A 27,044-nucleotide genomic window follows, 5' to 3' on the forward strand; every position below is an offset into this window, starting at 1 on the left:
TTATATATTTTTGGTTGGAGTATTTTGAGGATTGTAATAAAGGCTGTTATGGCCATTTTACTCCAAAGCAAGGTGTGGTCTCTTACTTATGGGTAAAACATGGGGGGTGGAGGTTGGAGTGTAATGGGTAACAGGTAATAGTGGGGGCCTTTAGACTACCCTGGTCAAGTAGAGAGCAAAACGGGGAGACCATTCAAAATTCACAGAAGGTCATGCTTGCTCTACCAGATTTCCTCCTCAGTAGGTGGAAAACCCCTTAAATGTCACTTATCTGCTCTTCTCTTATCTCGTCTTTTTTGTAATGACTCTGCAGAGGAAATAAGATATGAGACTGAATGAAGAGTATCAGTTGGGGACTAACCAAAGATATTATTAGCTCAGCTGACATTTTCAGTCTTCTCAAGGGGGTTGGTGGTAGTTTTAAGCCCCTTCCACACCTTTACCATAATGTGCATCTATACAGTAGAACTACAGGAAGATCTAATGCCCTTTGTTTAATTGAAACAGTTTAATCAAATTTAAATCCCATCCCATCAACAAATCCCATCTGCCAATCCATCCTCCCTATAGCAGAGGAACCCCATAACCTAAGCCTGACCCGCCGTACAGACCTGGGGCTGGGGTTATAGTGGTTCTAAAGTCTAAAGTTTTTTGTTGTTTTTTTTTTTTTACCCTAACCTAAAATTCTCCCTAGCTGGTCCCCCCATCCCTAAACACTTACCCCCCTCCTCTTACCAGTCCAGCCCTGTCCTAGCTGCAGCACCGCTCCTCCTCTCCTGGAGAGCTTCTTCTTCTCCTGGAGATGTGATTTGGGGCCGTCCTGCGTGGGGGGGATGTGGGGGCAAAGGTATACGCAGCCTATTGCATTAGGTTGTGCATTTGGAAGCTCAAAATACATGCATATGTATAATACTGTATACTAATGGTGTTAGTAGTTTAGATTTTTATTATTTTATTTTTTTATTTTTACAATTTAATTTATTTTACAAACATTTTTTAGGAGACGTTGAGTAGCTTTGCTGAAAATATCAGGGATAATCTTCACCACACAGGGTGATTAGGGTGTGCCAGGCACACCTGACACACCCTGTGCACACACCTATGAGTGGGGGCCATAGGTCCTGGCTTTTTTCAGTCAAATTCTGTGAGGAGGGAATGGGGGCAGGGGGCTTACCGGTACTGTGTATGTCTGTGGGCGCACACAGCCCATCTCGGCAACAGGTTCCCCCCCCCCGGTAGCGCACAGCTTGTTAAGTGGACAGTGCTAACCGGGGGAAGGTGGTAAGGTGACACTCTGTACAATATTGCTGCACAGAGCAGGTAGTGTAAGTATAACATCTTTTTTTAATTAATTAAAATTTTTATGTAAAATGTAATTATTTCTAGAAGCCTTTCCTCCCAGCAGCAGCGTTTTGGCGGTTAAAAAAAAAAATCTCAACGCTTGTAAAAGTGTCTAAAGATTTCACAAGAGCTTGAGTGTTAATTTGTTTCAACGGCCAGAATAATAATTTATATTAATAAATATTAATAAAAAGTAAATAATAATGACAATTATAAAATAATAATTTATAATAAATAAATATAATTTATAATTAATAATAATAATAAATAATAATAAAAATAATGAATTATAAAATAATTTAGAATAATAAATAATATAATAATAAATTATAAAATAACTTGGAATAATAATAAAAAAATAATTATAAAAAGAAATAATAATGAATTATAAAATACTAATAATTTATTCTGACCATTGAAATGAATTTGCGCTCAAGTGCTAAATGCGTCAAGCATTTTTTCCGCCAAAACTCTACTCCTCCTGGACGCACTGGCAGCGTTTTTAATTTTTTTTCCTGCCACTGATCATGGGCACAATGCTCTGCAGGCCTGAATGCAAAAATGGAACAAATGCACATTTTTTTTACTTTACCATTGTTGGCGCATTTATTTGCGTTTTTTCCAAAAGGCTGGATGGACTGTGCCTTTAAAATAACATTGCAGGGCAATCAGACCGTTAAAAACCAAAGGAAACGGCGACTTGTGCTTAAGCAGCAGAATTCTTGGCTGTTCAGTTGTCTTGTCACCTGGGTGAAGGTCAAAGTGCGAGACACCGATTGAAGAATGAACACCATGCAAATGTTGCTTTTGGTTCTTTTCCTCAGTAAGTAGAGTTTTTTTTTTTATATACTGAATATATATATATATATATCGATCAACCACTTTATTAGGTACACCTTGCTAGTACCGGGTTGGACCCCCTTTTGCCTTCATTCTTCATGGCGGAGGTTCAACAAGGTGTTGGAAATGTTCCTCAGAGATTTTGCTCCATAGTGATATGATAACATCACGCAGTTGTTGCAGATTTGTCAGCTGCACATCCATGATGCCAATCTCCCATTCCACCACATCCCAAAGGTGGTCTATTGGGTGAGATGTGGTGAGCGTGGAGGCCATTGGAGGACAGGGACCTCATTGTCCAGTGGTGAGATGATTGGAGCTTTGTGACATGGTGCATTATCCTGCTGGAAGGAGCCATCAGAAGATGGGGACACTGTAGTCATAAAGGGATGGACATGGTCAGCAACAATACTCAGGTAGGCCATGGGGTTTAAACGATGCTCAATTGGTACTAAGGGGCCCAAAGTGTGCCAAGAAAATACCCCCCACACCATTTTATCACCTCCACCAGCCTGAACCGGTGATACGAGGCAGGATGGATCCATTTCATGTTTAAGCCAAATTATGACCCGACCATCTGAATGTTGCAGCTGAAATCCAGACTCCTCAGACCAGGCAACGTTTTTCCAATCTTCTATTGTCCAATTTTGGTGGTCCTGTGTGAATTGTAGCCTCAGTTTCCTGTTCTTAGCTGACAGGATTGGCACCCGGTGTGGTCTTCTGCTGCTGTAGCCCATCTGCTTTAAGGTTGGATATGTTTAGCATTCAGAGATGATATTCCGCATACCTTGTATGTAGCAAGTGGTTATTTGAGTTATTGTAACCTTTCTATCATCTGGAACCAGTCTGTCCATTCTCCTCTGACATTAACAAGGCATTTTCCTCCACACAACTGCCGCTCACTGGACATTTTCTCTTTTCCCCACCATTCTCTGTAAACCCAAGAGATGGTTGTGTGTGAAAATCCCAGTAGATCAGCCGCTGTGGAAATGCTCAGACCAGCCCGTCTGGCACCAACAACCATGCCACGTTCAAATTCACTTAAATCCCCTTTCTTCCCCATTCTGATGCTCGGTTTGAACTTCAGCAAGTCGTCTTCACCACGTCTAGATGCCTAAATGCATTGAGTTGCTGCAATGTGATTGGCGGAGAAGCAATTTGTGTTACCAAGCAATTGAACAGGTGCACCTAATAAAGTGGCTGGTGTGTGTGTGTGTGTGTGTGTGTGTATATATATATATATATATATATATATATATATATATATATATATATATATATATATGATTATAAAGATTCTGTAGACAGAGATAAGATCTGTCCGCATTCCGTCCTGATGCCAATCGTACATAATGTATGTGCGCCTGTCATGAGAAAATTTCTGTGGCTGGTTTTCTACTGTGATGGTCATTTGGCTGGGTCTGCTTTCATTACAAGCATGCAGCAAGTGAAAGTTGGAGAAATGTCCATGTACTTTATACTTGTTCCAGGCCAAGGACTCAAAGCATCAATCTGAAAGCCAGGAAAATGGCATTTTCAGAAGGAGAGTTCAGCAACGGCAGTTGGATATTTTTTTTTTTTTTTTTTTTTTTTAGTTGGAGGACTCCTTTTTGCAATGTATCAGATTATCATAGGAAAAGGGGCACTATGCCCAAACTGAGTATGAGGGATGCTGCCTGTTTAAATTATTTTTTTTTTAACATCTTCAGCCTCGGAAGTTTTTACCCCCTTCCTGACCAGAGCACTTTTTGCGATTCGGCACTGCGTCGCTTTAACTGACAATTGCGTGGTTGTGCGACGTGACTACCAAACAAAAGTGACGTCCTTTTTTTCCCACAAATAGAGCTTTCTTTTGGTGGTATTTGATCACCTCTGCAGTTTTTATTTTTTGCGCTATAAACAAAAAAAGACCGACAATTTTGAAAAAAAAGCATTATTTTTTACTATATTAAATATCCCTCAAAAATATCTAAAAAAAAACGTTTTTTCCCCTCAGTTTAGGCCGATACGTATTCTTCTACATATTTTTGGTAATAAAAATTGCAATAAGCGTTTATTAATTGGTTTGTGTAAAAGTTATAGCGTCTACAAAATAGGAGATAGTTTTATGGCATTTTTATTATTAGTATTTCTTTATTAGTAATGGCGGCGGTCTGCGATTTTTATTATGATTGCGACATTATGGTGGACAGATCGGACACTTTTGACACGTTTTTGGGACCATTGGCATTTATACAGTGATCAGTGCTATAAAAACGCACTGATTACTGTGTAAATGACACTGGCAGGGAAGGATTTAAACACTAGGGGGGGATCAAGAGGCTAAGTGTGTCCTAGGGAGTGATTCTAACTGCGTGAGGGATGGGCTTCCACTCACATGACAGTGATCACTGCTCCCGATGACAGGGAGCGGTGATCTCTGTCATGTCACAAGGCAGAACGGGGGAAATGCCTTGTTTACATAGGCCTCTCCCCTGTTCTGCCACTCCGTGACACGATCGCGGGACACTGGCGGACATCGAGTCTGTGGGTCCCACGGGCACTGTTGCGCTGTACGCGGCGCGCATGCGCGCTCGCTAGCCCCGCCAGTTAAAGAGGGTGTACAGGTACGCCCATTTGCCCACCGCTGCCATTGTGCCAACATATATTGGCGTGCAGCGGTCGGCAAGTGATTAAAAAAGGACTGTGGAATTTTTAGGACCAATTCACACCATTGAAACTCATCACCATGCATTGCCTTAAGGCAGCCTATTCACTATTCACCTTGTTCTGTTTCAAATGCTGCTTTTTGCATTGACATACCTCCTTAGACCTGGTCTGTTCAGAGAGTGTGGTCACCTGCTGACTTGGCATCACCCACAGGCAGCTTAACTCTTGACTATGACATTATTTCTCTTCACTCTGCTGTAAAAAAAAAAGCCACCGGCGGCTGAGAGAGGGACATCAGTCCTGATCGTGGTGAGCCTCTGCAGAGGCTTCTGTGCCACCTACCAGTGCCCACCAGCGCCACCTACCAGTGCCCACAGTACCACCCATCAGTGACCACAGTGTCAGCTATCTGCCCACAGTGCCACCTATAAATTTCACCAATCAGTGCCTCATCTAGGGTTGCCACTTGTCCAGGATTCACCCGGACAGTCCTGGTTTTGAATCATGTGTCAGGGTTTCGGACAGACTGATACCCGGACACAATATTCAGACTGGACTGTGGAGCTGCGGGGTGGCTGTCTGGGGGTAGGTTCGACATCGCTTGGGGCAAGGTGATGATGTCGGCAAGAACTATTTGGCCACACCCACTGTTCGCTGCGGGGCTCTATGTGCACCCCATTACTACTCTCCTAGGGGTGTCCCAGGCCGCTAAAGTGTTCGGGTTTGGCTTGTGAAAAAGGTGGCAACCCTAGTCTCTTCACCAGTGCTGCCCATCAGTGACATGGATCAGTGCCCATCAGTGACATCGATCAGTTCCCATCAGTGAAATCTATCAGTGCCCAACCTCACCTTCTATGTAACTATGTAACCCTACCTTGGGCTATAAAGGTCAACAGCAGGAAATGTCATATGGAAGCCTGGGGCACGGAGTGGGCACGGAGTGGGCACGGAGTGGGCACAATGTGGCGGTGGGTTTCAGCCTCAGCAGGAGGGACGGCGTTCTAGCATAGGTTTCTGCCCAGCTCCTGACTTTGCTAGAACACCATCCCTCCTGCTGAGGCTGAAACCCACCACCACATTGTGCCCACTCCGTGCTCTTGGCGCCAATTCTAGCCAATCATAAAGCCCCCTTACACGTTTGCTTATGTCTGTTACCTCTACAGCACATCACACTATGGATATCCGCGTACAACGTATGCAAATACTGACTTGGCACCAAAGTCAGAGGTCAGGCTCCTCCCACAGAGTATTACACACTCCTTTCTGACAGCGGCCATTCGCCTCCCTTCCACATCAGGGAAGCAGTTACTATGGCAACAAGAACACTTCCCTTTTAGACTGCTTTTCCCGCATGGGACCCTCTACGACAGATTTCAGAGGGGACTACATAATGTGAGCATTTAAGATTTCAGGGGTTCCGGACCGCGTACCACACATTTCCAGAGCGGATGGTTAACCGAAGTGAAGAGCCATATCATTCCAATCATCTAAAATATGCAGCCATTCAATTTCTATTAATAAAAAGAAAAAAAGCTCCCCCCCTCCCCCCCTCGTCCTTTTCAATGAATGAAATTTCCATCTGAAAATAGCTACGAAGCTACGGGAAGGGAAATCGTACCGCAGCACATTGTATTGTCAGCGGCCAAATATAGAAACACTTACTGCTGCGAGACGACAGAATACAAGTTCTTTCCTGCAGCACTCGACCATTTACAACATTGGATCTCTGAAAACTATTTTCTATGTACTGGCTATATATATATATATATATAATTATATATTATTTTATTATTATTTTTTCCCCTTGTTCATCAGTTTAGGGGTGTATTTGGGAAAAAAAATAAAAATTGGCATTCATTCTGTGCAAATTGGGGCAAAATTGAATGTCATTAGGCTCTTTTCTTTCCAGGTTGGATGTTGCAATTCATAAAGAATTGAGTGAATCAGGAAAATGTCTCGTTATGGCCACTGGATGGAGCTGACGATCATGGAAAAAATACGTATTTCCGATGATATTCATCTCCATCTAGTGGCCATAATGTATTTTTTATTTTTTTTTCCTCTATCACAATATTATGTACAAGAGGAAAAAAAAAAAGTCAGCCGGCAGAGAAAATAGCCCAGATGACATTTAGTTTTGGCAATTTGGCACAGAACCAATGCTAGATGTAGTTTCATTGGGAGGAATAGCTCTGCAAAAAATGTTTTACACCTTAAAAGTTGTATCAGACACAAAAACGTGTCTTTAACCCTTTCTCTGCCAGAGCCTTTTTTTTAAAAAAATTTTTTTTATTTTTTTAGAGCAATGTTAAAATTCACTTTTTTTTTTTTTTTACATAATAAGGTGCTTAACCACTTACCTACAGGGCACTTACGCCCCCTTCCTGCCCAGGCCATTTTTCAGCTTTCAGCGCTGTCACATTTTGAATGACAATTGCGCGGTCATGCTACACTGTTCCCAAACTATTTTTTTTTATCATTTTCTTCACACAAATATAGCTTTCTTTAGGTGGTATTTAATCACTGCTGGCATTTTATTTTTTACAAAAAAAATAAAAAATTAAAAACAAAAAAATTTTGAAAATGTTTTTTACTTTTTCTGTCCATACATTTTTGTAACTAAGTAATTTTTCTCCTTCAGTGATGTGCACTGATGAGGCGGCATTGATGGGCACTAATAGGCTGAACTGGTGGGCATTGATGAGTGGCACTTATGGGCATTGATTAGGTGGCACTGATGAGGAGGCACTGATATGGGGCACTGTTAGGTGGCACTGATAGGTGGCACTGGTGGGCACTGATAGACGGTACTGATGAGCATTGAGTGACAGCAGTAATGGCCAGCACAGATAGGCAGCACTGATAGCCAGCACTGACTGGCATCGCTAATGGGCACTGATTGTTGGCACTTTTGGATAGTGGTGGGCAAAAAAACAAGTTTGGTTAAACCCACAAGTGTTTTTTTTTTTTTTTACCACTGCTATTCCTTTATATTGGCTTTTGGAATTTACAAATGCAGCAATTTAGAAATCAGATGAAAGGTTTAGTGCTGGAAAACGCTTTTTGATAGATAAAAAGTGCATTTTATATACAACTATATATATCAGACCAAAATGAGGGACAGAGGGACATGTAATCAGTGCATTTTTATAGCACTGATCGCTGTATAAATGTCAATGGTCCCAAAAAAAATTCAAAATTTGTCAGATCTGTCCACCGCAATGTCAGTCCCACTAAGAATCGCAGATCGCCGCCATTACTAGTAAAAAAATAAAATTATATTAAAAAATGTCATAAATCTACCCCCTATTTTGTAGACCCTATAACTTTTGCGCAAACCAATCCAATATACGCTTATTGCGATTTTTTTTTTTTTACCAAAAATATGTAGAAGAATATATGGCGGCCTAAACTGATGAAGAAATTTAATTTCTTTTTCAAATTTATTTGGATATTTATTATAGCAAAAAGTAAAAAATATTTTTTCAAAATTGTCGCTCCTTTTTTTTTTTTTTTTTTTATAGCACAAAAAATAAAAACCGCAGAGATGATCAAAAACCACCAAAATAAAACTCTATTTGTGGGGGGGAAAAAAATAAGTCAATTTTGTTTGGGTACAGCATCGCAAAAAATGGCCTGGTCATTCAGGGGGGAAAATCCTCCGGTCTTTAAGTGGTTAATCGGCCACAGAACCTGTGTAAGTCATATGTGTTTGAGTTTAAAGGGATGAGGTGGCAACCTCATGTGGCAGTGATGTGTAAATTGCAAAACCGGCCACCCAGAATAACAAAACTAATTTTAGTAGGCAAAGCCATAAATGTGAGATGCTTGACGGATCTGCTCAGCCCTTGCCTGTTCAGAGCACATTTCATGATGTCTTCCAATTGTACTGAGCTGGGTTTTAAAAGGCCTTGTGATTGGCTGTAATAGACAACGAGACATTTCCGCACTCATCGTATATGATATACGCCTCTGTGTTTAGGAACATGCAAAATGCTCAAGTCTTAACCTAGTCTGATCCTGGTGCACAGTGCAGCTCACAGTGGATTCAGAGAGGCCGGGGCTGCATTGATCTTTTTTGAAACCCGATGAGAGGAATTCTAGATAGAGAATACTAGAAGGACTGTGTAATCCTTTGGTATGTAATGGTGGAATTTCATTCTGCAGCGAGTTCCCATCTGAATGCCGGAATAGTTTTGTAAAGGAAGCTGGACAGTGCGGGCCTGTGTGTGATTCATGCATTGTTCTGTGCGGGGAAGTGACTGTATGAAATAATTGTTAGTACAGTAAGAATCAAAAGAGTCGGTCATGTGAGTCACATTGTATCCTGCACAGTCATATCTGAACACATCGATTCCTTTATTGGCAATGCGGATTTCCTAACTGCCCTCTGCCTCTAGGGCCCTGTGCATTACTTTGTTATACCCCATCAATATAGCATTAGTATGGATGGTAGTAAGGGCTTTTTTTCTCAGAAAATAAGTGCAGGAACTTCCCCTGAATATACCCTTGTCTCCGCCCCCTACCGACCTCCGAGAATCGTTCCTTGGTTCCACCCCCTACCCACCTCCGAGAATCATTCCTTGGTTCCACCCCCCACCCACCTCTGAGAATCGTTCCTTGGATCCACCCCCTACCCTCTTCCGAGAATCCTTCCTTGGTTCCACCCCCTACCCACCTCTGAGAATCCTTCCTTGGTTCCAACCCCTACCCACCTCCGAGAATCCTTCCTTGGTTCCACCCCCTACCCACCTCCGAGAATCTTTCCTTGGTTCCACCCCCTAGCCACCTCCGAGAATCCTTCCTTGGTTCCACCCCCCTTCCCACCTCTGAGAATCCTTCCTTGGTTCCAACCCCTACCCACCTCCGAGAATCCTTCCTTGGTTCCACCCCCTACCCACCTCCGAGAATCCTTCCTTGGTTCCACCCCCTACCCACCTCCGAGAATCCTTCCTTGGTTCCACCCCCTACCCACCTCCGAGAATCCTTCCTTGGTTCCACCCCCTAGCCACCTCCGAGAATCCTTCCTTGGTTCCACCCCCTAGCCACCTCCGAGAATCCTTCCTTGGTTCCACCCCCTACCCTCCTCCGAGAATCCTTCCTTGGTTCCACCCCCTACCCTCCTCCGAGAATCCTTCCTTGGTTCCACCCCCTAGCCACCTCCGAGAATCCTTCCTTGGTTCCACCCCCTTCCCACCTCAGAGAATCCTTCCTTGGTTCCACCCCCTACCCACCTCAGAGAATCCTTCCTTGGTTCCACCCCCTACCCACTTCCATTTGTGGTATTAAGTAATTTGTATGGAATTTTTAACTGCTTCAGCCCCCCGGAAGAATTTACCCCCTTCCTGACCAGAGCACTTTTTGCGATTCGGCACTGCGTCGCTTTAACTGACAATTGCGCAGTGGTGTGACGCTGTACCCGAATAAAACTGACGTCCTTTTTTTCCCACAATTAGAGATTCCTTTTAGTGGTATTTGATCGCCTCTGCGGTTTTTATTTTTTTGTACTATAAACAAAAAAAAGAGCGTCAATTTTGAAAATGCTATGATAAATATCCCCCAAAAATATATAAAAAACAACTCAGTTTAGGCCGATATGTATTCTTCTACATATTTTTAGTAAAAAAAATAAAATAAGCATATCTGGATTGGTTTGCGCAAAAACTTATAGCGTCTACAAAAAAGGGGATAGTTTTATGGCTTTTTTATATTTCATTTTTTTAGTAATGGTGGCGGTCTGCGATTTTTTTTTTTTTTATCGGGACTGCGACATTATGGCAGACACATCGGACACTTTTGACACTATTTTGGGACCATTGTCATTTATACAGCGATCAGTGCTATAAAAATGCACTGCTTACTGTGTAAATGACACTGGCAGGGAAGGAGTTAACCACTAGGGGGGCGACCAAGGGATTAAATGTGTCCTAGGGAGTGATTCTAACTGGGGGGAAGGGGGGTGTGTTACACTTCACATGACAGCGATCACTGCTCATGATGACATGGAGCAGTGATCTCTGTCATGACACTAGGCAGAATGGGGAAATGCTTTGTTTACAAAAGCATCTCCCCATTCTACTTCTCTGTAACATGATCGCGGGCACCCGGCCGACATAGAGTCCCCGGGACCCACGGTCATGGAGACCGTGGCAGGCATGCACAGGCACCAGCAGCACCGCTTCTTAAAGGGGATGTACCTGTACGCCCTTTTGCCCACCAGTGCCATTCTGCCAACGTAAATCGGCGAGTGCTGGTCGGCAAGCGGTTAATGATCGATAACAAAAAAAGCAGTAAAATGGATCACCCCAGAAACAATTGTTGCCGTGGGAAACTATGGACCACCTGAATTCGCTATTGTCACACAATTGGCTTGGAGTGCAGTGCTCTGCGCCCTCAGACCACCCTTTGTTGAAGCCTATTTCAGCCTCTGACTCTAATCACGTGCTTAATCCCCCCACCCACCCCCATTGGTATCCATGTATCCGGCGCCCTGTATGTAGATTAGGGGGGCGTCCAGATGCATGTATTGGGGGCAGCCAGGGCAGGACTTAGGGTGGTCGGGGCCCCTGGGCTTGAGTCACTTTCGGGCCCTACCTTCTATACATTACCGTATAACACGCGTCGGCGTATAACACGCATCCAAAGTTTAGGTGGGAAGTTTGAGGAAAAAAAACCTTTACATTTAAATGCCCATCAATGCAGCCTTGTCAGTGTCATTTGCAGCCTTGTTGTCATTGCAGTCTTGAAGTTTAAAAATGGCACCGCAGAGATAGAGTCCTGTGTATCTTTGCGGCTCTCGGGTCTGCTCGCAGTCTCACAGACATCCCAACTAGGGATGAGCTCAAGCGTATTCGCACACTCCACGTGCAGAGCCCGCCAGGAAGTCGGCGCAGCGCTGCGCGAATCACAGGCAGTGAGACATTGCCTCGATGCGTGCTACGTTGCGCTGACTTCCTGGTGGGCTCTGCACATAGAGTGTGTGAACACGCCGGAGCTCATCCCTAATTCCAACCTGCAAAAACTAATTTCAGGGTGGTGACGCAACAAGACCCCCCACATGACACATTAATATATGTGTAAACATTTTCTGTGTATGTGTGTATAATGTCACTCATATGCAGCCTATATCACATATATACCGTACACCTCATATCACTCACATACAGCCTATGTAGGCTGTGTGTGTGAGTGATGCGAGTTGTATATGTGTAAGACACGGTACAAGAGAGGATCAGAGACTGCAGACACGGTACAAGAGAGGGTCAGAGACTGCAGACACGGTACAAGAGAGGATCAGAGACTGCAGACACGGTACAAGAGAGGGTCAGAGATTGCAGACACGGTACAAGAGATGGTCAGAGACTGCAGACAGGGTACAAGAGAGGGTCAGAGACTGCAGACACGGTACAAGAGAGGGTCAGAGACTGCAGACACGGTACAAGAGAGGGTCAGAGACTGCAGACACGGTACAAGAGAGGGTCAGAGGCTGCAGACACAGTGCATGGGATGGTCAGAGACTGCAGACACGGTACATGGGATGGTCAGAGACTGCAGACACGGTACATGGGATGGTCAGAGACTGCAGACACGGTACATGGGATGGTCAGAGACTGCAGACACGGTACATGGGATGGTCAGAGACTGCAGACACGGTACAAGGGATGGTCAGAGACTGCAGACACGGTACAAGGGATGGTCAGAGACTGCAGACACGGTACAAGGGATGGTCAGAGACTGCAGACACGGTACAAGGGATGGTCAGAGATTGCAGACACTGTACATGGGATGGTCAGAGACTGCAGACACGGTACAAGGGATGGCCAGAGACTTCAGACACGGTACATTGGATGGCCAGAGACTGCAGACACTGTACATGGGATGGTCAGAGACTGCAGACACTGTACAAGGGATGGTCAGAGACTTCAGACATGGTACAAGGGATGGTCAGAGACTTCAGACACGGTACAAGGGATGGTCAGAGACTTCAGACACGGTACAAGGGATGGTCAGAGACTTCAGACACGGTACAAGGGATGGTTAGAGACTTCAGACACGGTACAAGGGATGGTCAGAGACTTCAGACACGGTACAAGAGATGGTCAGAGACTGCAGACACGGTACAAGGGATGGCCAGAGACTTCAGACACGGTACAAGGGATGGTCAGAGACTGCAGACACGGTACAAGAGATGGTCAGAGACTGCAGACACGGTACAAGGGATGGCCAGAGACTTCAGCCACGGTACATTGGATGGCCAGAGACTGCAGACACTGTACATGGGATGGTCAGAGACTGCAGACACTGTACAAGGGATGGTCAGAGACTTCAGACACGGTACAAGGGATGGTCAGAGACTTCAGACACTGTACAAGGGATGGTCAGAGACTTCAGACACGGTACAAGGGATGGTCAGAGACTTCAGACACGGTACAAGGGATGGTCAGAGACTGCAGACACGGTACAAGGGATGGTCAGAGACTTCAGACACGGTACAAGGGATGGTCAGAGACTGCAGATATGGTTGAACTCAGTGTATATATATATCGTATTGCAGGACTGTGACACTCTATTTAAACTGGTTCTGCAAGATCAAGTCAGTAATTCTTCTTTGAAAAGTGCAACCACGTGACAAGACAGCAGCACATTTAATTTCCAAAATAACATTTTTCTTACAAACAGTGATCTGGTCAGGGTTAGTGGAGGACAGTAAACAGTTAATGGGTCTGTGAAACTTCTAGCCTGAATCAGCAGGAAATCCTTCACAAAAACATCAAACTGCAGCACACACAGAGCTCTGGCTAAATAGCTGAGCTGAAATGGTTAACAATCAACCAAGTGTGACCTCACTGGACACAGAATGCTGGGGGGCTGCCTGTCCTCCAGAGATCTGATCACAGTGCAGCTATAAAGAAAAAACAAAGATTACAGAGGGAGGAGGGGGAGGCTGATCAGTAACTTTGCACTATCTAAAGACACATTTCTGGACACTGACCAGCCAGTATTACATGTGCCTGTGCAGGGCTCCCCATCATCTTCTTCCCATTCAGCCAGAATGCTGTGTGTGCTCAGTGCTGCAGGGATCTTCCCATAGTCATACCTTCCTCTGCTATATCCTCCTGGGGCTTCAGGTACAGTGCATCTCCCTCCCAGCTCCCCCATTCACCACCTGTGTAGTCCAATGTGGCGGGCTGAAGAGGGGGAGGGGAGTTACACTCTGCTGCAAAATACACTGACTTGCTCCTCCAGCCCTCGCTGTTTTCCTCAGCCCCGCCCACTGTTCACAGCACAGCCCCGCCCCCGCTTCTCTCGCTGTTCCAAATCTCCTAGGCTAGCAGCTGACAGTGTCCCTCTGAGTGACAGGTTCAGCTATGTATCTTGGCAGGGCTGCGGGGCCCCCTATTGGGCGGGGCCCCTGGGCTTGAGCCCAGTCAAGCCCAATAGTAAGTCCGGCCCTGGGGGCAGCGCCCCTAATGGAAGCGCCACCGCTGGCTGATCTGTATACTTGAGGGAACTTAGGCAATCCCCAGGCAAAATGTCCTGGCAGTGTGGCTCTTAAGCAAGCAAGGGAGCCATGCTAGCAAGGGGAGTCTGGTGGAAGATTGAGTGCTGAGGAGACTGTTATGTTTCGTTTCCATTGAGGATTGATTTGGTTCGGTACGGTGCGCTATTTTGAGTGTTTCCATTATGAAAGTGGCCCATACAACCGAACCATACCACACCATTCAGGGTCCTGCTTAAGATGTGGGGCCATAGAAAATGGTACGGTACTGTTAGGGCGGAGCTACTGGCATCCACTGATTGGCGGACAGAAAAAACGTCAGTGCTCACGTCTAAGGCATTTTTTCTATACCCTGTATGGCCCCTGGTGGTCCGACTTGCAGTGGAAATGCTCAGCTGAATAGACCGGACCATTCCAACACTTCCAAACTGTACTGACCTGAACCGATCCGCTCAGTGGAAACGAGGCATTAGTGACCCAGGTGTGGACTGACCATTGGGCCACTCGGGCACATGCCACTAGGGGGTCCAGCCTCAGTAAACCAGGGACAGTATGTAAAAAATTGTGTTTTTTTTGTTTTGTTTTTACATCTGTCTCTGAAATCATTTTGGTCTAAAAATCCTGAGATTATAGCTGCCCCACCTCTCCAGTACCTTCTCAGCCAATAGAAACATGTCTGTGTATACTGTGTGATTGTATACTGTGTGTGTTTGTGTATACTGTGTGGCCCCATAATCTCTGATTTCCTGGGGGCCCCATAATCTCCTATTGCCCAGGGGCCCCATGAGTTGTCAGTCCACCCCTGCCCAGGAGGGATCCCTGGGTTAGGGGAGGGGGGGCTCTGCCTCCAGGCTGGAGCCTGGGCAGGCTTGGGAAGATGGTGGTATATTTCTTGAGGCAGAAGACCAGGGCTTTTTTTCAGCGGGAACATGGGGGAACGCAGTTCCGGCACCTCTTGGACTGACTGTATATAATGGCAAAGGGTGCTGGGGTGTGCTGCAGGGTATTGATGCTCACTGCTGGGGGTCTATTTTTGCAAGGGGAGTCTATAGTTGCTGGGGGGGACCTATTGTTGCTGGGGGAGTCAGTTGCTGAAAGATCTACTGTTGTGGGAGGTGTCTATTGTTGATGACAGACTATTAATGCTGGCTGTGCATAGATCTGTTGATGCTGCAGGGAGTCTATTGTTGCTGGTGGGGAAATTTTGTTGTGGTTGGTCCATTGTTGTTAGGGGGATCTATTGTTCCTGGTGGCGGGGGATCTATTTTACTGCTTTTCTTGATTTCATTACCAAATTCCATACAAATTACTTGGCACCTCAAAATGATACTTGGTTCTATATTGTCTAAAAGGGACAGTACTGGGAGGTGGGTTTGGGGTGGAGAAAAGGGGTGACTCGGGAAAAGGGGAGTTGTCTGAAAAAAAAAGCTCTGCAGAAGATAAACCAAGTCCCCACAGCCCCCCTCCCCCAGTCAGTTGGGTCACCCGCCCCTGGCGCTAATCATGTGCTTCGTTAAAAAAAGCCCATTGGAATCCATGCGTCCGGCACCCTGCATGTAGATTAGGGGGCTGGACGCATGGATAGGGGGGCGCCCTTCATTACCAGCCACCACTGGTGGCAAGACTTGAAAATTGCTGTTCACAGACGCTCTCCATCTAATCTGACAGAGCTTGAGATATTTTACAAAGAAGAATGGGCAAAAATGTCTCTAGATGTGCAAAGCTGGTAGAGACATCCCCAAAAAGACTTGCAGCTTTAATTGCAGTGAAAGGCAGTTCTACAAAGTATTGACTCCGGGGGGCGCCATACAAATGTACCCCACACTTTTCACATATTTATTTGTAAAAAAAATCTAGAATATCATTTTCCTTCCACTTCACAATTGTGTGCCACTTTGTGTTGGTCTATCACATAAAATCCCAATAAAATACATTTACATTTTTTTTGGTTGTAACATGACAAAATATGGAAAATCCCAAGAGGTATGAATACTTTTTCAAGGCACTGTGCGTGGTATACTATTATATATAGTAGGTGTTCAATCCTCCTCCTGACTTGTTCTGGGTCACAGAAGTTTATTAGGCACTTTGTCTTTTCCAGGCGGGTGGGTGGATGCCATCTACAAGCGCTGGATCCCCAACACAAATTTTGAGAACGCTTCAAACTGGGCTGAACAGAGGCTCCCCTGCTCTCAGGATAAAGCCGTATTTGCAAGTAAAAAGGTAAATGATCCTTTTCTTTTTCTTTCCGGAGGTGCACTGATGATGGAACAATCGGGTTAATGGATGCAAGAAATATGCTGAATGTGATTTATTATAACAACTCGCTGTGAGCTCAAGTTAAGATGGGCAGACAATATAGGCCATGCCCCATTTTCTATGAAGGTTGAACAAGCTTACAGTTCTACTTCACAAATTCCCCTGGCTGCATGCTTGTTTCAGGTTTGTAACATACTAGACCAGTAATGGTGAACCTTGGCACCCCGGATGTTTTGGAACTACATTTCACATGATGCTCGACTACACTGCAGAGTACATGAGCATCATGGGAAATGTAGTTCCAAAACATCTGGGGTGCCAAGGTTCGCCATCACTGTACTAGATAGTGAAACTGGGATCAGGATGGCAGCCCTGGAGCATGCACCTTTACAACCAAGTCAGCAGTGGCAGCCCCCATGTTACTGTCCTTGGGTATTTCCTTAAGTATTGTGCTTGCTCCTAGTGAATTGATTGGGTAAATAGAGGATAGACTACACCTGTGAGCGGGAACGCCCTCAATTCTTACCATAAATGGGCGAAGTTGGGAACTCCAGTACAGCGATTGTGTCCACAGAGTCCCCAGAATATATATATATATATATATATATATATATATATATATATATATATATATATATATATATATATTACAGGGCTTTTTTTCAGGGGGAACGCAGTTTCGGCACCTCCAGCACTGAATGTATGTAATAGCATGGAGTGTGGGGTGTGCTGGAGGGTCTATTGATGTTGGCTGCTGGGGGATCTGTTGTCACTGGTGGGGATCCGATTTTGTGTGAGGGTCTATTGTTGCAGGAAGGGATCTACTGTTGAGGGAGAGGTTTACTGGCTGATGGAGGATCTATTGATGCTGTCTGCTGGGAGATCTGTTGTTGCTGCTGGGGGGGGGGGTCTTCTAACGTTGCTTGCATGGATATTTTGTTACTGGGTGTGTTATTTTGTTGTGGGTGGTTCACTGTTGCTGCAGGGAATCTATTGTTGTTGGGAGGGGGGGGGGGGGGGGAGAGTCCATTGTTGCTGGGGGAGTCTATTGTTGTTTGGGGATCTATTGCTGGGATTCTATTGTTGCTGGCTGCAGGGGATCTATTTTACTGCTTTTCTTCTTTATCATTAACATGTTCCATACACGTGATTTAGCACCACAACATTTTATATATATATATATATATATATATATATATATATATATGTATGTATGTATGTATGTATATATGTATATATATATATATATATATATATATATATATATATATATATATATATATATATATATATATATAAAGGGCCGCTGATAGGCCAAAGTGCAAAGATAGCCAGAACTGCAAAGTAAATTTTTATGTATAAAAAAGAAAAAAAAAAGATTCTCCTCCACCGATCATCGTATGCCATCATCATTTACCGTTCTGTAAAGTTTTTTTTTTTTTTTAAAGATGTGCTTTAATCGTTTCAGGATGCGGCTGCAGGGGAGGGACTATTTGCTGTATTTCGGGCGCGGAAGAATATGTCTTCTGCACCCGCTCCTAATGCTCCGCACACCGCACAAGTCCCGGCCAGCATATCATATTATGGTGTTGCGGAGTGATATTCCTCTCTCTCTCCGCATGGTAAGAAAGAGCAGAGTGAGAGGCGAGCAGAGAGAGCAGGGGGCGGGCGATCGAGATATTGTGGACAATTACACAGGTGAGGTGTATGCTTGTTGGGGTGGGGGGGGGGCAGGGGGGGCTTGAAGTTCAACATCTGCAATACATACTCTGCAATATATACCCTGCCAATACTCTGCAATACTTACCCTGCCAATACCCTGCAATACTTACCCTGCCAATACCCTGCAATACTTACCCTGCCAATACTCTGCAATAAATACCCTGCCAATACTCTGCAATACATACCCCGCCAATACTCTGCAATACATACCCCGCCAATACTCTGCAATACATACCCCGCCAATACTCTGCAATACATACCCCGCCAATACTCTGCAATACTTACCCCGCCAATACCCTGCCAATACTCTGCAATACTTACCAATTAATGGCACGCGTGGCCTAGGACGTGCACCTCATATTGGTATACAAGCAGCAACGCTGGCGCAGTTACCATTAAGGCGATCTGTTTTTACTGGATATTGTGAGTAACCTGATTTTTAAACAAATAAATCGTTCAAAAACAGTATTGCACTATGGTTGTACTTCTGTTTCCTCCTATGTGTATTTGCTAAACGGACTATTTGTGGAAGGAAAAGTGCAAAGCATTCCCCCAGCATAGCAGAAGCAGAGCCCAAGGAAAGCTGCACAGTGGCTCATACTGTGACTGCTCGGTTAACCCATTGAGGGTTTTTGGTCTGGTGAGCGCATATATATATCTTTTTCCTAACACAGAGTGGCGCACCGGAGAGGAATGACTTTAACCCTTCTGCACTAGTCACCTTGCTCTATCCCCCTCACTTGACAAAAATTCCATGCGTTTTTCAGCAACTGAATGATGCGACTTTGAAAAAATTTCCGTTGGACATTGAAAGATTTTTTTGTTATTTTTTCTTGGTACTTTTACAAACGCTTTGGACTGTCATTTTTGAGGATTCTGAACATAGAGCATAATTTATAGATATTGGTTTATGGATTGCATATGATTTCTTTACTAAGCACATATGTATTATTATTTTTAATTATTTATTTTCATGCGATTTATTCACTATTTTCTTGCAACACATGTGCATTTCTGAGTTGCAAGTCAACAGACACACATTTTTTTTTAATTTTCCCTTTTTTTCCTTTCTCAATTTTATTTTAATATCCACTTAGATATACCAACACGTATTTTGGTAGATATCACGTATATAGTGGATTTTAGGAGATTTCCACATTAGTTCACATCAATTGTTTAGATCATCAGCAGAGATAATAGATCACCACACACATATACATAATTTTGGCACCCACAGTGCACGTTAAAAAAGGTTTTAGCGCCATAGCTTAATTTACACTTCAGATTTCTGGCCTACTCCTATATTTAGGGGCAGGTTTCAAGCACAGGCAGCTTCAACCTCTGGAGTTCATCTCACCATTATTAGTTTCATTCACTTGATTTCACTTGATTTTATAGTTTTTTTCTTGACCCGTGTAGTGAATAGGTAGAAGTTGTCCATAGCGCAATCTTATTTATTTTATTATTATTAATATTCTGCAATACCCTAAAAACTATCTACAGTAAACTATCTTTAACGAGACCTGGCTTATTGTTTTTTTCAACCTTTGTCATTTGTTTAATCTCCTTAATTTTTTCAAAATACCATTTTATTTATTCATTAATGGTTTGTATTACATATAGATATTAACGAGGTCTGTTCTCATCTGAAAACAGTATTTCTTTTGGATAATCAAACCTATAACTGGCTGGAGAAAAACAAATATCACTTGTAGACAAACCTACACTTTGTTTCAAGGCGGGGTCTGGGGAGGGGCAATGGGTGGGGCCAGGTGTGGGGCTGAAGAAGGGACTAGGGGCGGGGCCAGGGTGGAGCTGAAGGGGGCCCATCAGGTAGGCTGTACGGGGCCCCATGATTTCTATCAGCAGCCCTGTATATATAGATAGATAGATAGATATACACACACACAAAAATGGGATGACCCTGTGTGACATCTCTGTCCTAACAAACAAGTGCAATGCTCCCATTGGGTTGGCACCTTATAAAGAAACATATTACTTCCTAATTGGCCCATGCACTTCAGAGGAGGATTTCTGCTCCATAACGTCCCATAATATTGAAAAGGTGTTGTGCCGTTTGCAATATGCTGAGAGACCTGCAGGGGCTGGGCGAGTGTAAGGGGTCCTTTAAAACTATTGGATTTGATTGAAAACCAACAGGATTTGTTCATCCCTAGTAGTACACATCAACCAATCAGCACAGAATCCTGACCTCAACCCGATAGAACACCGTTGGGATGAATTCATCAGTGCCTGACCACGCAAATGCACTTCTGGAAGAATGGTCAAACATATAGACACACTCCTAAACCTTGTGGACGGCCTTTTCAGAAGAGTTGAAGCTGTTATAGCTGCAAAGGGTGGACAACTCAATATTGAACCCTACGGACTAAGACTGGGATGTCATTAAATTTAATGTGCGTGTAAAGGCAGGTGTCCCAATACTTTTGACAACACATGCACTTTTTTTTTTTTGCTGTGATGAATCTCTAGCCCAGGTTTCATCTCTGATGTAGTGAGATGCTGAGTTTCTCCATTTACTGTTTAAATAGTAACCTGATCTTTGTCTCTTTGCAGAAAGTCTCGGTCTTTGTTCAGTCGGCGCACTCCCTGAAGAGTCTGGTAAGAAACCGAACCTGGAAAATGTATTACTTGGGCCACATACACACGCACAGTGGATCGCTTTTCAGAGGTAGCTTAGAGCTGATTTACTTGTGCAGGGCTTTTTTTTATAGAGCATAAGTACAGGAACTCTTTTAAGCCACCCCTTGTCTCTGCCCCTACCCACCTCCGAGTACTGTCTCTTGGTTCTACCTGCTATCCACCCATCAATAACACCCCTTTTAGAGAATACAGAACCTAGTGCTATATTCTGATGTTAGGTAATTACAAAGTATCTTGTATGCAATTTGTTAATGATAACGAAAAAAGCAGTAAAATTGATCTCCTGCAGCCAGCAATAATAGATCCCCATTCCAGGCAAACTAGATCCCCCCCAGCAATAATAGATCCACCCAGCAATAATAGATCCTGCCCAGCAATAATAGATCCTGCCCAGCAATAATAGATCCCCCGGCAATAATAGATCCCCCAGCAATAATAGATCCACCCAGCAATAATAGATCCCCACCCCAGGCAAAATAGATCCCCCAGCAATAATAGATCTACCCAGCAATAATAGATCCTCCCCACCAATAACAGATCCTCCCCAGCAATAATAGATCCTCCCCAGCAATAATAGATCCTCCCCAGCAATAATAGGTCCCACAGCAATAATAGATCCCACAGCAATAATAGATCCACCCAGCAATAATAGATCCACCCAGCAATAATAGATCCCCCCAGCAATAACAGATCCCCAGCAATAATAGACCCCCCCAGCAACAATATATCCCCCCAGCAATATTAGATCCCCCCCCAACAACATTATACCCCCCCCAGCAGCCAGCATCACAGACCCTCCAGCACCCCTTTCCAATACATACACTCAGTGCTGGAGGTGCCGGAAATGCATTCCCCCTGAACAAAAGCCCTGTGTTCGGGAGTCTCTTTTTTTTTTTGCAGAGCCCAAATGGATTTAGAATTGCTATACCATGGCCCAAACACGTGGCACACACTTATGGCACAGTCTCTTTTGACTTTACATACTTTTTGCTACAGGTAAGCCTATAATAAGGCTTACCTGTAGCTACCCCGGATATCTCCTAAACCTCCATGGCTTAGGAGATATCCCTGTATTTGTGCGTGCCAATGTCATCAGCGCATGCGCACTGAAGCAATGGCACGTACTTGCCGTTGCTTCAGTCAGACTGTGCCATTACCGGTGGCTCCCGCACGCATGCGTGGGAGTGACGTCATCGCAGCTCCGGCCAATCACAGCGCCGGAGCCCGCAACACCCGGAAGTAACTCTGGGAGCGATGTCGCCGGCTGGAGCGGTGAACGAAGGTTGCTGCGGGGGCTTCGATCTCAGGTAAGTAATACATAATGAGCTAGTATGCTATTCATACTAGCTCATTATGCCTTTGTCTTGCACGTTTTTTATTTTTTATTTTTTACTTGGCACCTTTAACATTGGCAGAAAAAAATGCTGCTTTTAGATGCATCTTCCATTTATGCCTCTGAATGCATTTCTATTTCAGCCGATGTGTCCCTGCACATTGTGGCGTTTTAGATTTGTATTTTAGAGCATAAAAAAATGCTTCAAACCTGCGTTCAGAGAGGCCCAGACTATACCATAATGTATGCATATACGGGCATAAAGGTGCCTAAATTAATTACAGAAAAATAAAAGAATATTCTAGCCAAGAGAATTCGTTTACACGCACACATACTTTTTAAACGCCATAAAACACCCGTAAACGCACAGAATTTAGCTCTAAAATTAGCATTTTTTTATTTTTCTGCCAGCTCCTGTATACAAACATCATGGCTGAGGCAGTATAGACAGAGCTGAGCGGCTGGCATTTTACTTTTTAGGTGGGTGGTAAAATTGCAGATGAACCGCCAATTTTTAGCACCCCTTTGCGGCCTGCGTTAACTTATCTTATAGCTTAAGGCCAGATTCACTCCTTGTTGTTTTTGTATTGAATCAATGGAAAGGAATCAAATGCATAAGAATGGACAATGTATTAGATGTCAACTGAGGTGAACATATCATGATGCACATTACGCAATGGTAATGTGTGTACAATAGACATGCATTATAGCAAACAATGCTGGGGGGTTGGCGCTGCGTAACTCCCCTCCCCCCCTTGCTAACTAATAAGAGGCTAAGCATGTTGGGAGAATTTTTTTTTTTAACACTTTTTCTTGAGACATCAAAGCTCACTGGGGGTTGCATAGCTTTAAATACTACCTGTTGAATACTCTCTCCCTTCAAATAAATGCCTCCGACAATCTGCGCATGCGCTGTGTTGATGCCACGCCAACTGGTCAACATATCAGCTGGAGTGACGTTTGGTACTGCGCATGCGCAGATCCATCGGGGGGGGGCATTTTTCAGCGGAGGGCATTTCTCGAAAAGAAGACCGGTACAACTGTGCAAGACTGAAAGGAAGGCTAGAGTTCTGCTTTAACATGATAAATATGTCTGATCGGCATGTGATGTCACATGCCAAGCCACGCCCCCCACAGTAAAAAAAAAAAACACTCACACTTAACTCCTACACTGCCCCCTAGTGGTTAACCCCTTCACTGCCAGTGCCATTTTTACAGTAATCAGTGCATTTTTAATCGCACTGATCGCTGTATTAATGCCAGTGGTCCCAAAAATGTGTCAAAATTGTCCGACGTGTCCGCCATAATGTCACAGTCACAATAAAAATCGCTGATCGCCGCCATTATTAGTCAAAAAAAAAAATATTAATAAAAATGCCATAAAACTATCCTCTATTTTGTAGACACTATAACTTTTGCGCAAACCAATCAATAAACGCTTATTGCGTTTTTTTTTACCAAAAATATGTAAAAGAATACGTATCGGCCTAAACTGAGGGGAAAAAATTTTTTTATATATTTTTTGGGGGATATTTATTATGGCAAAAAGTAAAAAAATGCATTGTTTCAAAATTGTCGCTCTATTTTTGTTAATAGCGCAAAAAAAAAAAAAAAAAAAAAAAAAAGTGATCAAATACCACCAAAAGAAAGCTCTATTTGTGGGAAAAAAAAGGATGCCAAGAATCGCAAAAAGGGGCCTGGTCCTTTAGCTGGAAAATGGACCGGGGCTTAAAGTGGTTGTATGCTCAATTTTTAAACTTTTACCTACAGGAAAGCTTATAATAAGGCTTACCTGTAGGTAAAAAAAATATCTCCTAAACCTGTACGGTTTAGGAGATATTCCCCTCGATATGCGCCGCTGACTGCAGCGGCGCATGCGCACAGGGGGGTTCTCGCCGTGAAAATCCGTCAGCGGCCGACCGGCCGGACTGAAATCTCCGGCGCGCATGCGCGGGAGTGACGATATCGCGGCTCCGGCCACTCACAGCGCCGGAGCCGCAATACCCAGAAGAAACGCCGAGGGAGCATGTCAGCTCCCTCGGCGTGGATCGGGCCAGATGTCGGGGCCTCGTTCTAAGGTAAGTATTTCATAATGAGCTAGTATGCGGTGCATACTAGCTCATTATGCCTTTTGCTTTGCAGGTTTAAAAAATAAAAATAAAAAATTTGCAGGTTTACTACCGCTTTAAGTGGATAATGTGAAAAAACTTCTGTTCTGCAGCTGCCCACCAGAGCCCCCTTTTTCTTACCTGAACCCGATCGCTCCAGCAACGAGCACGAGCCCAGGTCCTCATTGGACAGATTGACAGCAGCGATAGCCATTTGCTTTTGCTGCTGTCAATCAAATCCAGTGACACGGGAGCCCAGGGGCGGGTCCGAGTCCTGCTGTCTGTCAATGGATGTAGCAGCAGGACTCGGGACCACACCCACATGGGTTCCCCCTTGGAAATTAGCTCTCCGAGGGGGAACTCGTGGAAGAGGAGGAGCCAGGAGCGCCACAAAACCCTTGCACAGAGGAGGTAAGTATAACATATTTTTTTTATATATCAAACCTTTACAATGACTTTAAGGAACCAACTGTTGTTAAGGATGTGAACTACTGCTTGTACATAACCGCCCCCTATGGGAGCCCAGACAGGGGTCCAGAGGTATGGACTTATGCTTTGGACCTAAGGACCAAAAGGGACTTTCTCAACTGTTTAAAAGTGAATTTAATCAGCGCTGCCTATCAGTGCCCAGCATTGTACTGTTGGAAGGAGATATCCTAACCAATTATGTAACATAGAAACCTGGCGTTTTTAAAGCTTACTGCTGGTGAGTGGGGACCCAGGTGGGGAGCACAGAGTGGCACTGGAATCCTCACAAGCAGGAATTGAACATGTGTTGGCATTTTATTTCCATGGATGGACTTTATCTTTGTTTGCACTTTTTGAATTATATGTTTGCACTGCACTTTAATTCATTCACATTTATTTATTTATTGATTATTTATGGCAGGGATCTGCAATTAGTGGACCTCCAGGTGTTGCAAAACTACAAGTCCCATCATGCTTCTGCCTCTGGGTGTCATGCTTGTGGCTGTCAGTGTCTTGCTATGCCTCATGGGACTTGTAGTTCTGCAACAGCTGGAGGTCCGCTAATTGAATATCCCTGATTTATGGTATTGGAGCAGCGCTAAGTATAGTTTTTTTTTTACCTTACATGATAGCAGCAGCTCGTTGATTCAATTGAATCTATTATTTGTACACACCATAGAGAGTATTTATATCGGTTTTATTCATCATTGCCACCAATCAGTGCTGCATATAAGTGCAGCCTCATGAGTGCCCATGAGTACCGCCTATCAGTGCAGCCTATCTGTGCCACGTACCAGTGCAGCCTAATCCATGCCCAACACTGCAGCCTAATCCCTGTCTATCAGTGCAGTCTAACCCCTGCCTATTAGTGCAGTCTAACCACTGCCTATCAGTGCAGCCTAATCTGTGCCCATCAGTGCAGCCTAATCTGTGCCCATCAGTGCAGCCTAATCTGTGCCCATCAGTGTTGCTTCATCAGTGCCCATCAGTGTTGCCTCATCTGTGCCCATCAGTGCTGCAAATCAGTGCCCATCAGTGAAGGAGAAAACACTTGTAACAGAAACTAAGGAAAACTTTTATTTGTTTTTCAAAATTTTCAGTCTTTTTTCCTTTGTTCAGCAAAAAAGAAAAAACCCAGTAGCAACTAAATACCACCAAAAGAAAGCTCTGTCTCAAAAAAAAAAATGATAAAAATGTCATATGGGTACAGTGTTCCATGACCACACAATTGTCAAAGTGCGACATAGCTGAAAGCTGAAAATTGGCCTGGGCAGAAAGGGGGTGAATGTGCCCAGTAGGCAAGTGGTTAACGCCAACATTGCATTTAAATGGCAGCCTCATCCCACCTTTTGGGGGGGCCCTAGCGATTGCTCTCTTCGGATCCCCAGTTGGGTGCAGTAAGCCCCGCCCACATGTCAGCAGACCAGAGAAGCACAGGATTGTAAATCCTCATAGCTTCGAAACGTCTTTCTAAATAGGCAAGAATGATTCACGAGCGCGTCCCGTGCCAGGCCCCCCCTGCAAGGCCCAAGTCTCTAAGTTTAGAGCGAGTTTCACTAAATAAAGTTGGATGAGGTTTGCTGGAGACGGCTGGGAGACCACAAAGCATGCACTTGTTCCCCGTCATTTTGTGGGCAGGGATTTCCCTAGGATTCTAAGCATGTGCGGCTTATAAACGGGCGCTGTGCTCACAGCCATATCGCATTTCATACCAGAGGAGTCAAAACAAGGCAATGAACTTCAAAAAAATCTGGAAAACCCCTTTCCAAAAACAGGATGAAAAAAAAAAATCCAGATTGTGTATAGTCAAAAGAGGAAAACATCTGTGAGGGCGGCGTTCCAACGCCGCAACGCCGCCATAAATAACGTGCAATTTTAAAGAGCAGCCAGACCAAGCCAAATGTGACCATGTAAAGAAGCCCACAATACTGATGTCTAATCTGTTTATATTTAGCTTTTCCTAGTTCTTCCCTCCCCAGTCAATATGCTAATGCAGGCACCTCATTGCTGGTGGCAGGGCTGGTGGAAGGATTTTTGACACCCTAGGCGAAACCTCATTTTGCCACCCCCAATTGGCTCCACCCCCTTGTGACGGGAGGTGGCGCTATACAGGAAGCATCGTCTCTGCTTCCTCTAGCGCTGGCTTCAGTGCTGCGCTGCG

General features: G+C 44.3%; 1 protein-coding gene across 2 annotated transcripts in view; it reads left to right on the plus strand.

Moving 5' to 3' along the window:
* Positions 1 to 2,041: 2,041 nt before the first annotated feature.
* AMN (amnion associated transmembrane protein) overlaps positions 2,042 to 27,044 on the plus strand; it is a 94,232-nt gene continuing 69,229 nt past the window's right edge. For both annotated transcript variants that reach the window (XM_077463710.1, XM_077463711.1), the window contains exons 1-3: positions 2,042 to 2,164; positions 16,431 to 16,552; positions 20,888 to 20,932. In XM_077463710.1, the coding sequence (XP_077319836.1) occupies positions 2,125 to 2,164; positions 16,431 to 16,552; positions 20,888 to 20,932 (207 nt within the window). In that variant the 5' untranslated portion in view covers positions 2,042 to 2,124. The remainder of the gene's footprint in view (positions 2,165 to 16,430; positions 16,553 to 20,887; positions 20,933 to 27,044) is intronic.

Source organism: Lithobates pipiens, unplaced genomic scaffold, assembly GCF_037356315.1.
Source record: "Lithobates pipiens isolate NorthernLeopardFrog02 unplaced genomic scaffold, aLitPip1_a1.2 Scaffold_30, whole genome shotgun sequence".
In the NCBI taxonomy this organism is placed as follows: Eukaryota; Metazoa; Chordata; class Amphibia; order Anura; family Ranidae; genus Lithobates; species Lithobates pipiens.